Source organism: Porcisia hertigi, chromosome 35, assembly GCF_017918235.1.
Source record: "Porcisia hertigi strain C119 chromosome 35, whole genome shotgun sequence".
NCBI lineage: Eukaryota > Euglenozoa > Kinetoplastea > Trypanosomatida > Trypanosomatidae > Porcisia > Porcisia hertigi.
The window spans coordinates 2,019,642-2,037,918 of record NC_090594.1 but is presented as its reverse complement, the minus strand read 5'-3'; the positions used below and the strand labels follow the sequence as shown (position 1 = coordinate 2,037,918).

At 53.6% G+C, this 18,277-nt stretch overlaps 3 protein-coding genes across 3 annotated transcripts; 1 reads left to right on the top strand and 2 right to left on the bottom strand.

The window, feature by feature from the left end:
* Positions 1-3,942: 3,942 nt before the first annotated feature.
* On the top strand, positions 3,943-9,258 carry JKF63_01535 (uncharacterized protein; the record flags this gene model as incomplete). The annotated part of the gene is made up of 1 exon (XM_067897582.1): positions 3,943-9,258. One exon carries the CDS (start codon positions 3,943-3,945, stop codon positions 9,256-9,258), a length of 5,316 nt encoding a protein of 1,771 aa, XP_067753739.1.
* A 6,446-nt stretch (positions 9,259-15,704) lies between these two features.
* JKF63_01534 (uncharacterized protein) lies at positions 15,705-16,484 on the bottom strand (the record flags this gene model as incomplete). The annotated part of the gene is made up of 1 exon (XM_067897581.1): positions 15,705-16,484. One exon carries the CDS (start codon positions 16,482-16,484, stop codon positions 15,705-15,707), a length of 780 nt encoding a protein of 259 aa, XP_067753738.1.
* Positions 16,485-17,038: 554 nt separating this feature from the next.
* On the bottom strand, positions 17,039-18,202 carry JKF63_01533 (uncharacterized protein; the record flags this gene model as incomplete). Its single annotated transcript, XM_067897580.1, has 1 exon — positions 17,039-18,202. One exon carries the CDS (start codon positions 18,200-18,202, stop codon positions 17,039-17,041), a length of 1,164 nt encoding a protein of 387 aa, XP_067753737.1.
* Between the last annotated feature and the right edge of the window lie 75 nt (positions 18,203-18,277).

Here is an 18,277-nt window from a genome sequence, read left to right as displayed (position 1 = left end):
ACAGTGGGTCGTAGCTGGTCCATCGACTCCGTGGGTGTGGGTGGGGGAAAGATGCCTTGACGTCGGCGATCACCACCACCACACGGTGGTGGTGCTGAAAAAGGAGCTTGGTGCACGGGGGGGGTTGGTCTACGCAACGCGACTGGCCCCCAATGTCCTCCTCCCCCCCCCCCGGACTCCTCCCGGATGATTGAACACCACCTTGACCTCAGCATCTTTTCCGTTGAGGTTCATGGAAGCTTACATCGCTCGTTTTCGTTCTCGGTCCTTCTCCCACACCCCACCCACCGACCTGAGCAGCCCTCTGAGACATCAAACAATCAAACACGAGGTATATATTTTCTCCTACAACATGTCCACTCTGCCAGATAGCATATGTGGACTCCACGTCACCAGGCTCTCTTGACAGGCCCATCGCGTTGTACGAGATTGTACGTCGTTACTGTTACAGTGATGACGACTATATCACCTCAGAGCGGTCTCTACCTCCAAGTCTGACCCCACCGCGTGACACGCACACACCCTTCGGCGAGCTGACACTGAAAGCCGCCTGAGGTGCGTTCGAGTCAAGTTAACACCCTGTTTATGTATTAAGATTCTGCAAACATGTTCACTGGTGCGGATGGCTGTGACCGAATAGCATGCAGTAGTTGAAAGCTTACACCAGCTGCTAGGTATTTTGCCGCCGCCGCCCCCCCCCCTCCCTCCCTCCCTCCTTGCACACTGTAGAGATGTGGCCTTATTCCTATTTGAAGGGATTCAATGTTAGCGTGAAGAAAATCAGAAGCTCTATGGCGTTCCACCACCAAGCGGAGTACTTGGACCCCCCACCCCTCTTCCTCCTCCCTCCTCCTCCCCAATAGCTTCCCTTCCTTCCAATATAAATATGCATAAATATATATATATCTGTGTGATATATCATCGTGAGGCATGCACGGCATATATTTGTAAAAAAAAACAAAAATGTTCGTCTTGATCATGTGCACCTATTCCTTCGATAGCGGAAGCCATCTCTGTTACGTAGACGTATTTGTCTTGGGGGAGGAAGAGGTGCAGAGGAAGGGAGGGGAAGGGATACATGCGGACACAACGTCTGGGACTCACTCGCGAAGCCTTCTCTGTGATTCTGTGAGCTCTGTATACCGGCCCTCCAACCACTCTTTTTCTTCGAGGCCTTTCCATAGGCCCCCCCCCCCAAAAAACCTGCACCCCCTCGCACTTTCACCTCACACCCTCACTCCCCCCCCCCTCTTGCGTTCTGCTTGGCCTTCTTCCCGTCAGTTCTACACACCTAATTGCTACACGCGCACCCCCTGGAAACAGCTTCCTCAATGGCCGCGATAGCCCACGCCCACTCGGTCCCGGTGCAGGCCTAAATGTGCTGCACAATTTTCTGCGTGACAGAGTTGAACGTACTGGGTCGGCGCTTCAAGGAATCCCCAGTACTGCTGCGTCAGTACATGCCTTACGGCAAGCGTGCTCCCGTTTTCACGGACGAACAGGTTGGCGTGTTGGCCCGCCTGAACCCAAAACTGGGGCCTCCGCAAGCTTTACAAGCACGGTGTCGCCCTGTTTGAGATCCTCGCGGCGGTCGGCTGCCCGCTGCGGGGCGCACATGGGGCTGTCATCGACACCAGCGCCTACGTGACCTACACCCCGAACATGGCAGATGGCTAACGTCCTCGGCATTGCCAACCCCCCCCCCCCCCCCCCCCGCCGCTCTCCTTTATTTTCAAAGCTTTTCGTGTACGGTGAATGGGGGAGACAGGGGTTGTCAGATATCCTGCACACGCTGCTAGACTGACACACAACAAGTAGCCCCCGCCAAGAAAGAATTATTCGGAGTTTAAAAAATAGAGTCGCGAGATGCGACTCCATTATACAGCAACATTCTTTGTTTTCCCACCTTAAGGGAAGGTGTGGGCATCTCTTTGGTCGGTGCAGCCCTCACTGTTCACCACCACCAACCACGTCCTTTTTTTTCTGGGGGGAGGGGGGAGAGGGGTGCAGTGAGACGCCCGCTTTCCTTTGGTCACCGAAATCAAAGCGCCTTGCCAGTAGGGAGCGAAAATGCCGGAAAATACAGCACTCATGTGCGGAAAGGGGGGGGTGACGCAGGGGCCAAAAAGAAGGGGGTGGGTGTGGGGGGAGTAGCACATCTAGGCGATGCGGTGGAGGGAAAAGTGAGCAGGCACGGAATTGCACGTACAGGTGGTGGACGGTGGCTGCGTGGGCCTGAGCTCTCGTCGTTCCTCCCTCCCTCCCCTTTATTACTATTAGTTTTCCCGTTTGGTTGAGTGTGCATGTGTGCGCTGCCCATTGACGTACCCTTGATTTGTAGGTCACCTGCCTCTCGTTTGGTATGTGGCTCTTCATCGACTAAGGAAAGAAGGGAGGGGGGGGGACAATTGCACGATGGTCGGCGCGGCGTCAATCACTACCGGGGTGTCAATACGGGGCAGTCCAAAATGGCTGCGTAGGGTGACATGAGCCTGGGTAAATGATACAGCTCGCTGTCGTGGCCGCTTGGTCTAGTGGTATGATTCCCGCTTCGGGTGCGGGAGGTCAGGGGTTCAATTCCCCTAGCGGCCCCTTTTTTACCGGAACGGAAAATCCAGCCGCACCCCTGATCTGTGGAGCTACAAGTCTGTAGCGTACCTGTTTGCCGCCTCCACGACTCAAGTACAACCACAAGTACGAATTCTCCGTGTCGGCATGCGGTGGCACACAAGTGGCTTTTAGTCTCGATAAACCGCGCCACCCCTTGTCACCAGGCGGCATCTGCTTCTTTTTTCTGCCAACGATTCGGAGTATCCTTCTACATGTCGCGGCATGTGCGTTGCAAGTCATTCTGACCCCCTCCGACATGGATGAAAAAAGAGGATGAGGACTACGCGCACGCGCTGTCCGCCTCTTGGGTATAGTGCGTCGCATAGGAACCAAGGCATTGGGGCAGGGGGGGGGGGGGCAAATCGCCTCGTAATGTGCCTCTGTCGAGGCATGCGTGGGGCACCTCCGGCGTCCTCTCACTTGCCGAGCGGATGAGACCATTGATGCCGGTGTGCGTGACGACAGCATCCTGGACCACAACGTCCCATCCTGCCCCCCCCCCCCGAACCCGATGTGAAGAGTCGACACACCGTGGTCACGGCACGCCAGCGGCAGAAAGAGAGGTCTGAGAGAGGGCCCTGCCCTGGAGCAGACTAGCCCACTTGCCTGGCATATACACCGGCCTCCCGCTCTCCCCCAGCGCCCTGGGCGTGGCTGCCTGTATGACATCATGCAGCCCCCCTCCCCTCCCCCCAAGAGCGCGTCTCGCGCCGATCGCGCAACGCGTATTCGAGGGAGGGGGGGGCAGTGTGTGGATGTGTGTGTATGCGGGAACAGCCTGTAAGGCGCATGGCCTGGCGTGAGGACAGGTAGTCGGTCTAATAACCAAGGTTCCGTCTTGGGTCAAAAGGAATCATTGAAGTGAATTTATATGCTTAGGTACGTGTCGAATCGTCATGGCCAGCGGAATGCCACGTTAGGAAGGAGAAAGGGAAGGGTTAACCGCCCGAAGCAGCAGCTGCAGCCCCAGGCCCTCCCCCGAAGAGCTGCAACAAAGGAACTCAACTATAATCACGCCAGAATACTGAAAAATGTGGTATGAGTTTGATGACAGGACGCTCCGCACAAAGCAGTAACACCCAGTGGTATCCGTACATCTAACACCCCCTCTCTCTCTCTCTCTCTCTGGTGCTGCGTCTGTGTAAGTCCATCACTGGCATCTGCACCTCCACATATATGGTTTTCCTCTCTCCGTCCACACACTAGCTGGTGCAGATCCCGTATCTTTGCCTCTCATCCAACTTCATCTCCTATCACCCCGCCGCGAGTCGAAGCCGAGTAATTCTCACATCGAAACTTGATTTAGGGGAAAGAGGGTGGGTGGCCCGCATAATGGCGCTTGTAGAGCCGCTGGTTGGTCACCTCCTGTCCAAGTACAAGGAAACTGTGTTGGAGGGGCTTTCTAAGATTCGCCACATCGTACAGGCTGGCGGTGAGCAGGGACATGAACTGGCTGTGGCTGTGTCTCATCAAGAGGAGGCGCTGCAGGCGCTCCGAGCGACCCTCCTTCGCCACGAGTACTTTGTGCCGACGCTGCAGACGCTGACAGTCGTGCTGACGCACCTGATGGAGCGGGGAAACCGTGTCAGCCTCATTCGGGAGGTTTTGCGCGGCGACTGCGCCGCGCTAATCCGCAAGACACTCGCCACGCTCTCGGATGCCACTCTCACCCACGTAACCGCTGCACTTCAGTTCCTGACGGGGGCGGTAAAGGACGCACCACTGCTTGTACTAGCGCGCCTGCGTAGCACTGCCGATTCACAAGCCCCGTCTGCGATTACCCCCGCCGCCTCGGTGAGCCTGCTTGCGGCAGGCTCCGTGCAGCGGCGCGCCGACGTTCCCTTGCACCTCGCCGCTTTTCGATTACAGCTGACATACAATCAGCGCCGAATTCGCCTCACGCGTCTCGCCTTCCTGGTTCAGCTGGTCACGTCACCGATGCACAACGCCGTAGTAGATACCATATGCAGCCACGGTCTCCTGACGCATCTTCTCGAGGATGCGGCCGAGCTCTTGCGCGAGGGCACGAGCGCTGGTGTAACGTGTGCCCTCAGCGCCCTGCGCGTGGTTCGGGAACTCTTTGTGCAGAGTCGCCACATCAAGGCGGAACAAAAGCGCCGCGTCTTGCTGGCGCAGCGCAACGTCTTCCGGCTGCTTGTGCGAGCACTAGAGTTCGACCTAGTGGCAGACAACGCTGCAACTATCCTCTACGCCATCATCGATGAGACGATTGAGTCACCAGCCGACTACGCCAGCACGCGAGTCGAGTCCCTAGAGGATCAGGGTATGCCCAACTACCTCCTTTTCTTCCTCCTGCGCCAGCTGCGGCCCAAGGCAAACGAGCGCATGTCGCAGCTAGTGCTGCACATTCTCCAGCGGGCCCCCGACCTCATTCGGCCGTACTTCATTCGCATATCCGGCCATCTCGTGGAGGAAGGCAGCTCGCACGGTGTCGCACCGACGACGGCGCGTGTAGCGGTTCTCAACCTGATGACGCGTGCCTTTCTCTGTCCCATGCCGTACCACCTAGCCTCGCTGCAGGTGCGGCTAGAGCCGGTGGTAGCCAAGACGTCCACCTTCTACACCATGTGCCCCCGTGACGTGGCGGACGAGATTTGCCCTGTCTGGGTTGCTGAGTATGTCCACCGCCTCATTAATGGCTCGACGAACCTGCTGATGCTCGCGCTGGCGATGCAGATGACACAGGCGGCGCTCATGCGAGCGAAGCGCGTGCTGCCTCTTGTACTTGCTGCTCAAAGCACGGCAAAAGCAAACAAAAAAGGCTTTACTGGGGATGCTGTTAGCAAAGGTGGCGCGGGAGAAGCGGCCGTCTCACTGCCCAGACCTTTCGAACTCTCCGATACGGACCTCAACGTTTTACAGGGCAATGATGACGCCGAGGCGGAGGTGTGGGACACGTACAACGCCCAAGTGCGACACCACCTCCAGGCGGCGTTGCCGAGCCGTGAGGAGTTTTGGCACCGTATGACACAGCAGCTGCATCGCACTCTGACTGTCGATGCCGTCCCCACGTCTCCCACCACACCATCGTCACCCGCGGCCGCTGAAGTGGCCCTCGTGAAGACGCAGGTCCTGGTGCAACGCATGCTGCTGCTCATGAAAAGTTACGTCGATGTATTTGACGTGCGGGTGCCATGGCTAAGCGCCGTGCCAGCGTTTCTGCCTAACTTGACTCTCAGCGCAGTCAGTGCCAGCGGTCGTGCTGCTCAGGGCCTCATCACGGGCAAGGATAGGAAGGTGCGCGCTACAGCGGCTGCAGCGTCGGTGCACCCCATCACGGCTGCCCTGCAGAACCAGAACGACATACTCAAGCCATGGCCAGCCGCGAGTGTGGCGCTCCTATGTGAGCTTCTCACTGCCAGCCACCAGCGTGGGGTACCCATGATAAAGATGCACCACATCAATATGTCTCAGGCAGTCGGTATTGGCGAGTGGCCGCTGCTGCTCAGTGTACTCCTCTGGGTGACGCACCATCAGCCGCACAAACAACCAAAGCTAGGCAGTTCTGAGATGATGCGGGAGGCACGGGCGGTAGGGTGGGCAGCCCAACTGCTTCTGTGGACTGTGCATAGCGTCACCATTCACTCGACCTGTACGATGCCGGAGGCCTACCTGTGGCTCTCGTGCCTGACACCTAACACTGTTCCAGTCTTCCTGCATGTCCTAAATCATCTTCTCATGCGCAGTCTCTCGAAGGTGGCCGATCGTGTGGCAGACGAGTTGCGACACGCGGAGCACGGCATGTTGGCGGCGGCTGCACAGCACTTCATAGATCGCACGAAGGAAAAGCAACAGCAATTGAGCAGCGCTGGTGGCGGCGAAGACCTGGGCGCGAATGACCAACAATCGATCCAGCAACAGCAGGGATCGCAGAAAAAGTTGAGGGCAGAGTACGCGAAAAAGAACAACGGTGGCGGCAGTAGCTGGAGCACCACCAGCAGCGCAAACCTCTGGGGTACGCACTTGCAGGCCTCCCTCAGCGAGTTCGAAAGCGTCGTAGCCCACGTGAAGCAGCTGTGGGGTAGGCGCGCGCGTCTCCTGGCCCAGGCTACCGCGGCCATGACGCCAGAGCTCGAGGTGCCGCAAGTGACGCAGCAGCAGTGTATCGAAGTGCTGATACTCGCTGACCGCCAGCGGGGTTTCACGAAGGCGCCGCTCCAACTCGGGTCAACGTCGCAGTCGGAACACCTTCGAGCGTTCGCGTTCAATTTGCGCAGTCCTGTACTGCCGTTGCCGGAGGAAGAGGCCGCGGTGGCCTTGCTGAGCCAACTGAACAAGGCCGTATCCTCGGCTTCTCGGCTGAAGGAGGACGAAGAAGGGAGCTCCAGTAAACACATGTCAGCGCACTTGATTTTTGCTGAGGATGTCTGCATGGCCCTCGGCGTTGGGAAATGTCTCGATAACAACAGCGGGGATGCAGAAACCCCGACGACACCGTGGTTTGCGATGAACTCGGTTTGCTGGCAGGTTGCAAGCGTGCTCTTATCCCTGACAAAGAGCAGTAGCCCTGCAGTGTCGCTCGGTAGCCGCCACGCGACAAAGGCTGCGCATGAACTCGCCTTGAGAATCGCACGAGCGCTCTTGGCCGGTGAAGCAACACTCTCGGCACACTTGAGCACCAATGCGGATCGCGAAGGGTCGCTCACTGGCCTGTTAGTCCTGACTCTCGCTTGTACCCGCACGCTGTTGTTGCAGTTCACAACACCATTTTGTGAGGAACAGGAGCATCCTGGTGGCCTCTCCGCTGATGAGTGTGCGGCACTGGGCCGTGTGTACCTCGACGTGTACACTGGCACGCTCAGCGTCCAAGACCGGCTTCTCTACGCTGTATGCCTCACCCTCCACTACCTGTGTGCCGCCCGTCCTATAGGATGCCCTAATGTTGCCCCTCCTTCCTCTGCCACAACGGAGGAGCGGAACGACGCGGATGCAACAAAGCAGCAAAGGAAGAGAAACCGAACAGCAGCGGTCAGACCCACCTCGCATCCCAACCGCCACGAAGGGGCCGAAGTTCCGGATGCGCTCGTGCGGCGCCGCTTCCTGCTATGTGGTCACACCGCTAGCGCCGCACGCACCCCTGAAGTAGAGATGCTCTCGTGGCACCTGGACACATTGACGGAGGAGGACATCACTGGTATGGCCCTGCACGCCTCCTCGCGCCTGCACAACACCATCTACTTCGAAGACGGCAACGATACCAACGGTGCGACCGATCTGCTCAGTGCTGTATTCCCTGAACTGAGCTCCGCCAGAGACGCACATGTGGCTGACCTCGAGCGGCTGGCCCTGGGTGATGTGTTGGACCTGCGCTATATTGTGCCTCTCGTCCACCGTGTAGCCGCCATGCCACCAACTTTTTTGGCTCACCTGCCAACAGCACGGATGATACCATTCCTACTGAAAGCGCTCACCTCGACCGACATGCAGCTGCGCTCCGCAGCAGCAGCAGCGTTGAGCGCTCTATACATACCTAAGGGATCTCTGCGAGTCGTCGTGAGCGTCGCGCGCATCAAACTAACTCAAACACAGGCGTCCTCGCCCACCTGCGGCCCGAAGAGACAGTCACGCCATCCTCCACAGCCACGTGGCACCGCATCACCTTCTGTGGTGCCACGCCTTCCCACGCCGCTGGCCATCATGTTGATCATGTCGATCCGCCCACTGGGTCGCTACGATGATGTTCTGCATCACCACCTTGTGCACTTCTTGCTGCACCTCGAGTCGGCCCTCGAGACCCCGCTACCCTTCGCCCACTGGGCCACCGCCCCTCCGCTGGCAGCGATCAGCGTTCCGCTCATGCTGGAGCGCCAGGAAGCCTTGCAGATGAGTAGCAGCAAAGTCGGTGGGATCAGAAGCAGTGGAAGCGTCTCACAGGCATCTGCCACCGATGTGGCGCAGGAGCTGAGAAAAGGAATGCCACCGCAGCTCACATTTCTCCTGCAGTTGCTCAGGCACGGCTGTGAAGTGCCGCAGGACGGTGCCGCGTTGGTGGAGTCAAATGCGCTGGATGGACTAATGCTGCTCTGTGATATGTTGGCAGCCTCCGACGGGCAGCGGGCGTCTTACGTACAGTGTCTTCTCGTTCTCTGCACACAGTCCGCTGCCTTGACGAACTACTTCGTGCGAAGCGGGCACGTGATGGCTTGGACGGTGTCCTTCCTGTGGCAGCTGTGCCGTGAGTATGGAAAGACAACCCCGCATCCGTACAGCGGTGAAGCCTTCACGACTGCGCTACAGCTGCTGCGCGTGACGTGCGCCGCTACCGCGCAGTCGGCCACGTCCTCTGCAGGCGCGATTAGCCTCAGTGACGCGGCAGCAAAGCAGCTACATGAAAGTCTGCAACAACTGCGTGCGTGGGTAGTCGAGGCGCACGTAACAGCCCGCGACGTTCTTGACGTGTTCGATGAAATGATGAGCCGCTGCAGCTGCGCCGCTCGCGGCCAAGACAGTTCTGCAGTCGAAACAAACGACGCAGACGGGGCCCCCAGGGCGGAGGAGGCATGCACGTTACCACCAAAGGCGGCGTCACCGCTGTCGTCGTCCCCGGTGAAGCACCAACGTGATGATGTATCGCCGCACACAAAAGGTGAATCCCTCAAGCGTGTGCGCACTGAGCACACCGCCTAAGTGTGTGTGTGTGTGTGTTGGGGGGGGGGGAGCGTCGGAGCTACGCATACCAGTGTCGCCCTCTCTTTTCCCTCCCCCCTCCCCATCCCCCAGGTTGTCGTGCTTACATTCACAAATTGACCCACGTACGTACGTTTCTCAGTGCGTGTGTGTATATTGTCTATGATGTCATGAGGGTGAGGTTGAACTAAGAAATCAACTGTACACATGTGTTTGTGTGTACACAAGTGTATGTAACGTGTAACGTGTAACGAGTAAGACGAACAAAAAATTGAACAGAGAAGGGCAAGGGTTGGTTCATGCATTCGACCTAACCTCAAATGTTAGTGGGGGGATGCTTCGGTGAACGTGTATTCATATATATATATTCCTGTTTTCTGTGGTCACTGGCTACACGAATACTATAATGTAGCGCGAATGGGAGAGAGAGAGAAAGGGGGGTGCTTTGAACACACACAGAGCAGAGCTGCAGGATGCACACGTCGGCTGACACAACGAGAGAGGAGGGGGAGGATGAGGCAGAATACGTGAGAGTTTGCATGAACTAGACATGCGAAATGCCCGTAATGGTGCCGATCAAAACACCGCACATGCGCGCGTATTACTCTCATCTATCAGAAACACATGTGTGTGATGTGTTTTGGTTTCTTTTAGTGGGGGGGGGAGTGGGGGTCGTGGACCGATGTCTTCATCTCCTGACGCAGGTGCCCCCCTCCCCCGCCGCCGCTTGCCTACCCCTCCTTCTAGAACCTCTCTCCTTTGTCATTGATCGCCACCTCAAAACACAGATGTCCGACGTTCGGAGCGAAGTCGGCGAGATTAAATCAAAGAGCGAGGTGTAAGGGGCGCGAGCATCGTGTGAACAAAGAGAGCCCCTCTTTTTTTATGAAGAAGTGCAGCTTCAGGAGACACCCCTTTCCTATTGCGACCTCTACCCCGTCTTATACCTCGTGGTTGCGATGTTCAGCGCATACGCTCTGTCTACACACCAAAAGAAAGAGAGAGAGATCTAGGCAATGAAATAAGAGGCCACGCCTCTCTTCAGTTCTCTGTGTTACGCACACTGCGCACCTTCAGCCCCCCCCCCTTAACTCTTAATTTGAATCTTAACTTTAATTTACCTCGACTTAATTTCCAATTTATTCTATCGACTCTAAATTTGACTTCCACCAATCTTAATCCTAACTCCAACCCTAACTCCTAACCTTAACCTAACCCAACTCACCCAACCCTAACCCTAACCCTAACCCTAACCCTAACCCTAACCCAATCATCCTAACTCCTCAACCCAACCCAACTCCTAACCTAATCCTAACCCTAACCCTAACCCTTACCCTGTTAACCCTAACCCTAACCCTAACCCTAACCTCAACCCTAACCCTAACCCTAACCCTAACTCCTAACCCTAACCCTAACCCTAACCCTAACCCTAACCCTAACCCTAACTCCTAACCCTAACTCCTAACTCCTAACCCTAACTCCTAACTCCTAACTCTTAACCCTAACTCTAACTCCTGAACCCTAACTCTTAACTTACCTAACCCTAACTCCTAACCCTAACCTTAATCCTAACCCTTAAACCCTAACCTTAACCATCTCAATTCCTTAACTCAATCTTAACCTTAACCCTAATCTCAATCTAATCCTAACCCTAAACTCACTAACCCTAACTAACTCCTAACCCTAACTCCTAACCCTAACCCTAACCCTAACCCTAACCCTAACTCTAACCTTATGACCTTATCCACTCCTTAACCCTATCCACCCTTAACTTATCAATCCGATCTTAACTTACCCTGACTTGACTTGACTTTGACTTTAATTTTAATTTTAAATTTCAATTTTAATTTTAACTTGACTCTGACTTCGGACTTTACTGCACTTAATTCTAATCTTAATTTTAATTTTAAATTTTAATTTTAATTTTAACCTTAATTTGACTTAATTTTAATTTTAGATTTGAATTCTTAATTTTAATTTTAATTTTAGATTTAATTCTAATTTTAATTTTAATTTGACTTAATCTTAATTTTAATTTGACTTTAATTTGACTTAATTTGACTTAATTTTAATTTCTTAATTCTTAATTTCAATTTAACTTTAATTTTAATTTAACTTTAATTTTAATTTCAATTTTAACTTTCAATTTTAATTTACTAATTTTAATTTCAATTTCAATTTTAATTTAATTCTAATTCTAATTCTAACTTTAACTCTCCAATCCTAACTTTAAACTCTAACTCTAACCCTAACTCCTAATGTTGACCGACCTGTGTGAGATGTGTCGCGAAAGAAAGAGGCCGAGGGGAAGTGAGGGAGGCGTGGCCTGAGGTGGGGCAAGTCATGGCATGATTCTTCGCGACCCCGATGGGAAGCGGCAAGGCAGGCACGCGACTACAGCCGCGTGGCCGCGTAACTGGGGTTCCGTTCGTCCACCCTTCGCGTCCAGTCGCGTGTGGGACACGTCACGTCGTCTACATCTCTGTTGTGTGTTTTTCTTGTGGCTTGGCACCGGTACCGGGGAAGCCCCCAGCACCGAGTGCCCCTTCATTTGTGCCAAAGGTGTGCATGCCAAACGGACATGCAAGAACAACGGATCACGAAAGAGAATCCAAAACATATGAAACTACAAAGGCAAATCAGCTCCGACTGAACAAACGGTGGTGCCCGAGGGAAAAAAGAAGAAGAAGCCGAGGCGAAACGAGCACTCGTGTTGTCAGTGGGCAAAAAGATGAAGACAAGAGAATCTACTAAACTAGAGAAATCGAACAAATCAAAGAGTGACAGAAAACAAAGAAAAGATACTGGGTGGATGACAAACGCCCCGCCGGCGTTCGTCCGAGGGTTATGGCGAACACAGCGTGAATCCACGCTGTGTCAAGAGAAAACTGGAAACAAGAGAATCTTTAGAGAAATCAATCATAAACGTTAGATATAGTTTTCCCATTTTTCAGGTCATCCTGGCTACCATTTCTTCACCCAGCGATGCCCAGCCATCAACTATTGAAGGCAAGATGGTGCTTGAAAAACTAAAGAACCTTTAAAGAAGAATGACCTTAATGGGGTCAACGGTTCCCCTTGTTAAAGCCCACGGGGTGTTGAAACGCCATCGGCATATGAGGGTGGATAGCTTTCCGCCACGATCCTACCATCTCGGAAGCGCACCCTTTCAACTCAGACCCGCGCCCTCTTTCTTGGAAAGACCCGGGCGCGGGGGAAAAGGAGAGCTGGTCGAAACCCCCCTCGGGCACATGTAAAAATACGGAATAAAATCACACTCGCGTGGCATTCTTGACCACCTTGAAAACAAACTGGTTTGCTGATCTGCCATCGTGTGGCATAGAACAGCTTAAACTGAATCAACATTTCTTTAAGAAAACCACTTCACCGTGGACCAGACACCGTCAGGAGTTCCAGTTCTCAGGGTTGGGTGGGTGGGCGTTTTTGCGTCAGAGACCGCATTAAACCCACTTAGATTACTTACTGGATTTGTATCCAATTCCATAAGAGACAGAAGTAGAAGGAGAGAGAACGAATAATCATTCGGTAAAGAGATAACAAACATACACGCATGTGACATCACATTTGTAGAAAACCACTTCAAGAGCATATCGGCACACAAGGTGCACTGGACCAAACCGTCCTGGGTACACCCGGGTCCGGGGTACCAAAATACATTCGGACCAGACATCTCGGACGAAAACCCGGACATGCATTCTTCAGAAATCCCCGCACCACACACTGCATAGCAGTGAATGTGCGTCACTCACTCGGAAAGCCGGCCGACCACATGGTACCCGACCCCTCGCTCGGACCCCCCGTGCCGAGCTTAAAGCCCATTTCAATCCATCCAGAAAATCATGTACCATTCGATTGCCTCCGTCGAAAAGACTTCGCCAATGAAACCCTAACCCTAACCTTAATCTCTAAACTTTAACTCTTATGATTCTAACTCTTAACTTTATGATTTGACCTTAATTCTATGATCTTGTCTCACCCGAGGATCTATCCCAACTCTATGACTCTATCTCCTGACTCTTATGATCTTATCCTTAACCTTATGACTTATCCTAACCCCATGACTCTTATCTCAATCTTGAATCCTGACGATCTTATCCTTAACCTTAGTGATTCATCCTAATCTCTATGATCTTATCTCAACCTCATGACTTTATCCTAACTCTATGACTTATCCTGACCCTATGACTTTGTCCCAACCTTATGACACTGACTCCTAATCTTATGACCTTATCCTAAACTCATGATCTTATCTTAACCCCATGATCTTATCCTAACCTGATGATCTTATCTCTAAACTTTATGACTCTATCCTAAATCTCATGACCTTGTCCTAAACTTACATGACCTTATCCTAAATACTCCAATTATGACTTTATCCCAAACCTTATGACCTTATCCTAATCTTATGACTTGATCCTATCACTATCCTGACTCCATGACCTTATTCCTAACCTTATGACCTTATCCTCAAACTCTTATGACCTTATCCTTAATCCTCATGATCTTATCTCAAACCTTATGACTTCTTCCGCGCTGCCTTCGCCCTTTGTCCTTCACCAAGTCATCCCAGAAAAAAAAAAGCGCCGGCAAATAAGTTTGCATTAAAAAAAAGAACGTCGGCGCATCAAAAGTCTTGCAGCAAAAACAAGTTCCCCTGCCCCACATCAAAGCCTTTTATTTTTGAGCGGGCAAGGTAGATCTGGAAGCTAGCAAAAATATCGAATTTCGATGCCACTGTGCGAGGAATCTGGCAAACGTCGAAGCACAGGGAGGGCTCAAGTACACCACATCGATCGCTGACCGAAGATGCACACGTTACCCATCGTGTGTGTGGTTTTCGAGCCATCCCCAAAGGTCTTCTCAATCACCAGTCATTGTGGGAACAGCATCCCACAGAGCGAACCTCGGCAACGCAAATTTGGTTCGTGTGCACAGGTCAACCCACTCACTTTTGGTTGAAGGAAGTGCCATGTAGCGTGGACGGCAGCGCGAGCTTTTTGGACGTTGTTTACTGCCACGCTTCTCGACAACGATACGGAGACGGTGGAGATGGGTGGCTTGACGAACACAGTTGAGAAAATGCAGGTTGCCGGAATATTCGCATACACGTCGTCTGTCGCAGCACCACCCAGTCGTTGCCACAAGGGGGTGGGGAGGGGGCCAAGCGTAAAAAGCACCAACGCCATCGTAGGTTTCTGGAATCTACAGCTGTCGGAGTCGGTAGGGAAGGTCAGGCATCGGTTTTTCTCCGCAAGGTATTAGGCCCCGCCGGCGTCCTTATGACAGTGAGTGACCTAATGTCTCGACGACAGAGGGTGGTGAGGGCTCGGGTCTGTGTGGGTCACGCTGGCCACCTTCACACCTCAGCTCGTGTGTGTGAAAAAAAGCGCCTTCGCACCAGACCTTAGCGACTGCCACTTATGCCGCGGCTGGCAATAGATTCATTACACTGATCGCTGGTTTTCTGTGCAATGTGGAAGAGAAGCCTGTTCGCAAAGCACGAGGCCTCTTTAACAGCCACGAGAATCGAGTTGGTGGCACCAACTCGTGTATTCGAATGCGCAGCGGGATCGTGCTCAGCCCAGGGACGGTCTTTTCACTACCAGTGCTCTTGGAGTCGAAGGGCACGCTGATTGAAGCGGCGCCACCTGCTACACATTTGCACAAAACGTCTGCTGATGTGCACGATCGCGATATCGTCTTTCTCCAGGAGGCAAGCGGAACCACCTAGAACCTCATAGTGTACCCTCATGGTGCTGCCACTTTTGTTATCACTGTAAGCTGTGGCGGTGCACACCCCAGCAATACGGGTTCTTGGACAGAAACATGGGAGTAGTGGACAATTAACACGTCATCTTCCGCACCCGTGAAGCGTAGCCTCCAGGCAGCAGTCGTCCAGAATGGCAATGGGAGGGGAGGGGAGGAGGGGAGGGGGGAGCAGGCCACGCTTTCCTGTGTTATGCCTCTTCAGCCTGTCAAGCGTGAGGAACGCCACGGCCAATCCCGTCACTGTGCTGGCAGGAAAAGCAATAAGGATTGAGAATAGAGAGAGCCGGGAGTAAAGTGTTTACTAGGTTGAGTCAAGATTCAGCGTTTAGGGATGCTTCGAGAGCATCTGAAGTCGTCGTCTCCATTCCCGTGAGGACACAGAAGAGAAGAGGGCACAAAAAGATCTGTGTGGAAAGCAGTACGCACAGATGCCCCACCGCCCTTGTCGGGAAAAAGAAAAAGCCAGCGCACCCTGCAATCCACTCCTATTCGTCAAAACCAACGCGGCTCCACATGTGGCTTTTCCCATATAATACGCAAATGAATGCTTAAAAGTGGAAAGGGGGAGGAGGGAAATAGCTAGAAAGGCGGGGGCTGGCATCAACTGCTCCATCCCTTCTCTCCCGTCATGGATGTGACCAGATTCAGCTCACCCGTTAGAGCGAATGATGGGAGGAAAACGAGACCTCACTGCCGACCGAGATATCCTCACTAGCAATGAGCACCCAGTACACATTGTCACCGTCTTTCCCCGAGAGTGCTTGACGTGCACCAGCAATGTCACCGTGTAGATACGCCTCTTTGACGCCCTTTACTGTGGTGTTCCGTAGTGTGGTGTTCGCAGCGCTGTGGCTCCGCACGGCAACGTCGACTACTGGCGCAACTACAAGTGCTGCCGGTGGTGAAGCCGACGATGAAACGTCCTTTGTTGCGGGCTTCCTAAAGCTGCTCTCGGAGACGTACTGCATAGCAGCCAGGAAAATCGGAGCAGGGGCAGTTACGGAGCCACGCGCAAACTTTTCCCAGATGCGCAAGTTTGCCGGGTTCGCCTGACAACAACGGCGGTCCTTGCTAAATCGACGAATTTGACCAGCGAACCAGCCCTCCGTATCTGTGAAAATTCGCAAGGAAAGGTAGTACGCAAGGTAAACGTGGTCGAGTTGCGCCGTGTGGTCCTTGAGCAACGCTATCATTTCTGCAGGCGGCGGCACAAGGCCGTTCACGTCCGCGTCGAGTGCACCTTGGCAGGTGAGCAGCGCAGCATCCGGGGCGAGAAGCAAGGGCGTTCCGGCAGGCACGTTCTGGTTGGCAATCAGCGCCCCAATCGAATGGCGGTTGCTGACCAGCTCGATTCTTTTCGAGATGCCAATTCCAAACGGTGATAAAAGCGTGCGAAGATGAAGAGCAGACGCTAAACGTGAGCACCCACGACGCATTGCCCAGGAAGAGGTCACTGCTGACGACCCTGGATCGCCTTTTTTTTTGTGCTACAGTGAAAAATCCATAAGGCGCGGTTGTCGAGGTGGGGAGGAGGGGAAAGGTGAGCTAATTTCCGCCAGTTTTGTGGAAACTAGGCATGTGGTGTCGCGTGTTCGGTGGAGTGAGGACATGCAGATAATGATGCAGGGATGAGTGTTTTCATTACATAGCATTTTCCGTTTCGACACGACTTTCCCCCTTTTTACCATCATACATGGAGAGGCGGCAGCGCTCGTGGAGATGTCTGTAAGGAGTAAAAAGGGAGGTGCCACTGCACCCTAATCACGGTTCATTGGGGAGCTGGGAGAAGGGAAGAAAGAGAAACGCGCCGTGCTTGTTTCACTGCACTTGGAGGCCATTAACATCAACAGGCGCACGCGCCAGTAAACTTACACAGGAACAGGATGACTTGCGTGCGGCGATACAATCAAGAGTCTGCCTTCCAGGAGGGAACCAAAAAATTGAAAATGCAGACAACTCCTAGGAAGCAACATCATGGAGCACGGATCATCTACAAAAAGAATGAGGTACACAAGATGAGTACGACGATCACTACTAGCGCGGCAATCGCGAACAGGAGAGCAGAAGAATCGGTCTCCTGCTGTGGTGGCGCGACAAGACATTCTGAAGTACAGAAGTGGTCAATGCAAAACGTAGACTGGCCTTTCGCATCGGTCACGCATAGTATTTCCTCGCCGTCAAATTGGCAAGTGCGACAGTTGGATCGAATACGGACAGAGCTACCTTGTCCTAGTTTCTCACCGTAGCACCAACCAAGGCGGACAAGTGCCAGGTGCCATATGCCGTAAAAACATACAACTTCCAGTCGGCCATCACAGACAGAGGGTTTACTGTAGTGGTCAGAGGCAGCGCCGTTCCAGGCGACGGCACCACCTGCGTACGTCAACATGTTGCAGACCGCGACAGACTTAGCACTCAACGGCACCGCTACGCGACGTCCATCGATCTCAAGCAAAGTGGAGGAGCCAATCCTTTTCGTGGTGAAGAGGGCTATGAAGGCAAAGACAGCGTACCACAGCTTTATAACTGGCCTGGTCATAAAGAGATGGAGGTGCCGTCTGCGAAAGCGGTTTAGCCGGTTGGCTACCGCTGCATCGAAGCCGACAGAAAAGTAGTTGCTCAGTACATGGGTCTCCACAACGCTACGGGAGTGCTGCCCCGTTGAAGTGGTCACATGGAGAGACCATCGGTCAACGTTTGTGACAGCGGCTTCCTCGTAGGCCCGTATCAAGCGCTGGAAGCGCCGCTCGCCCAACACCATCCAGCGTGAGAAACCAATACCGAAGCCGAGAGTGAAGCTGAAATCGTTGCCGGTGCCGAGCGGAAAAGGCGCAAGCACGCCACAGCGGGCGGCGAGCAGGTGCTGTTCGTGAAGCCGCAGAATGGTACTCATGGCGAAAGAAATAGTACCGTCACCGCCAGCCACAATTACGAACTCGGGCGCGTGCCTGCAGAGAAAGCGATCCAGCTCGACACGATGGTTTTCTGGAGTTTTTCCCTCGAAGAGTACCCACACCCTACCGGCACCAAGCGTATCACTGAGTTTTCGGTGCACATATTGTGCGGCACAGCGTCCCCCACTGCGCAGATTCACCAGTGCGACGAACGCGCCCAAGTTGCGTTTTTCGCGAGAGGCGTCCGGCACAGGAGGCATAAACTGTGAGAGACGCGTGCACTGGTAGCAGAGGTGGGAGTAAGAAAAAGGAAAGGGAAGTAGGTGCTCTGCTAT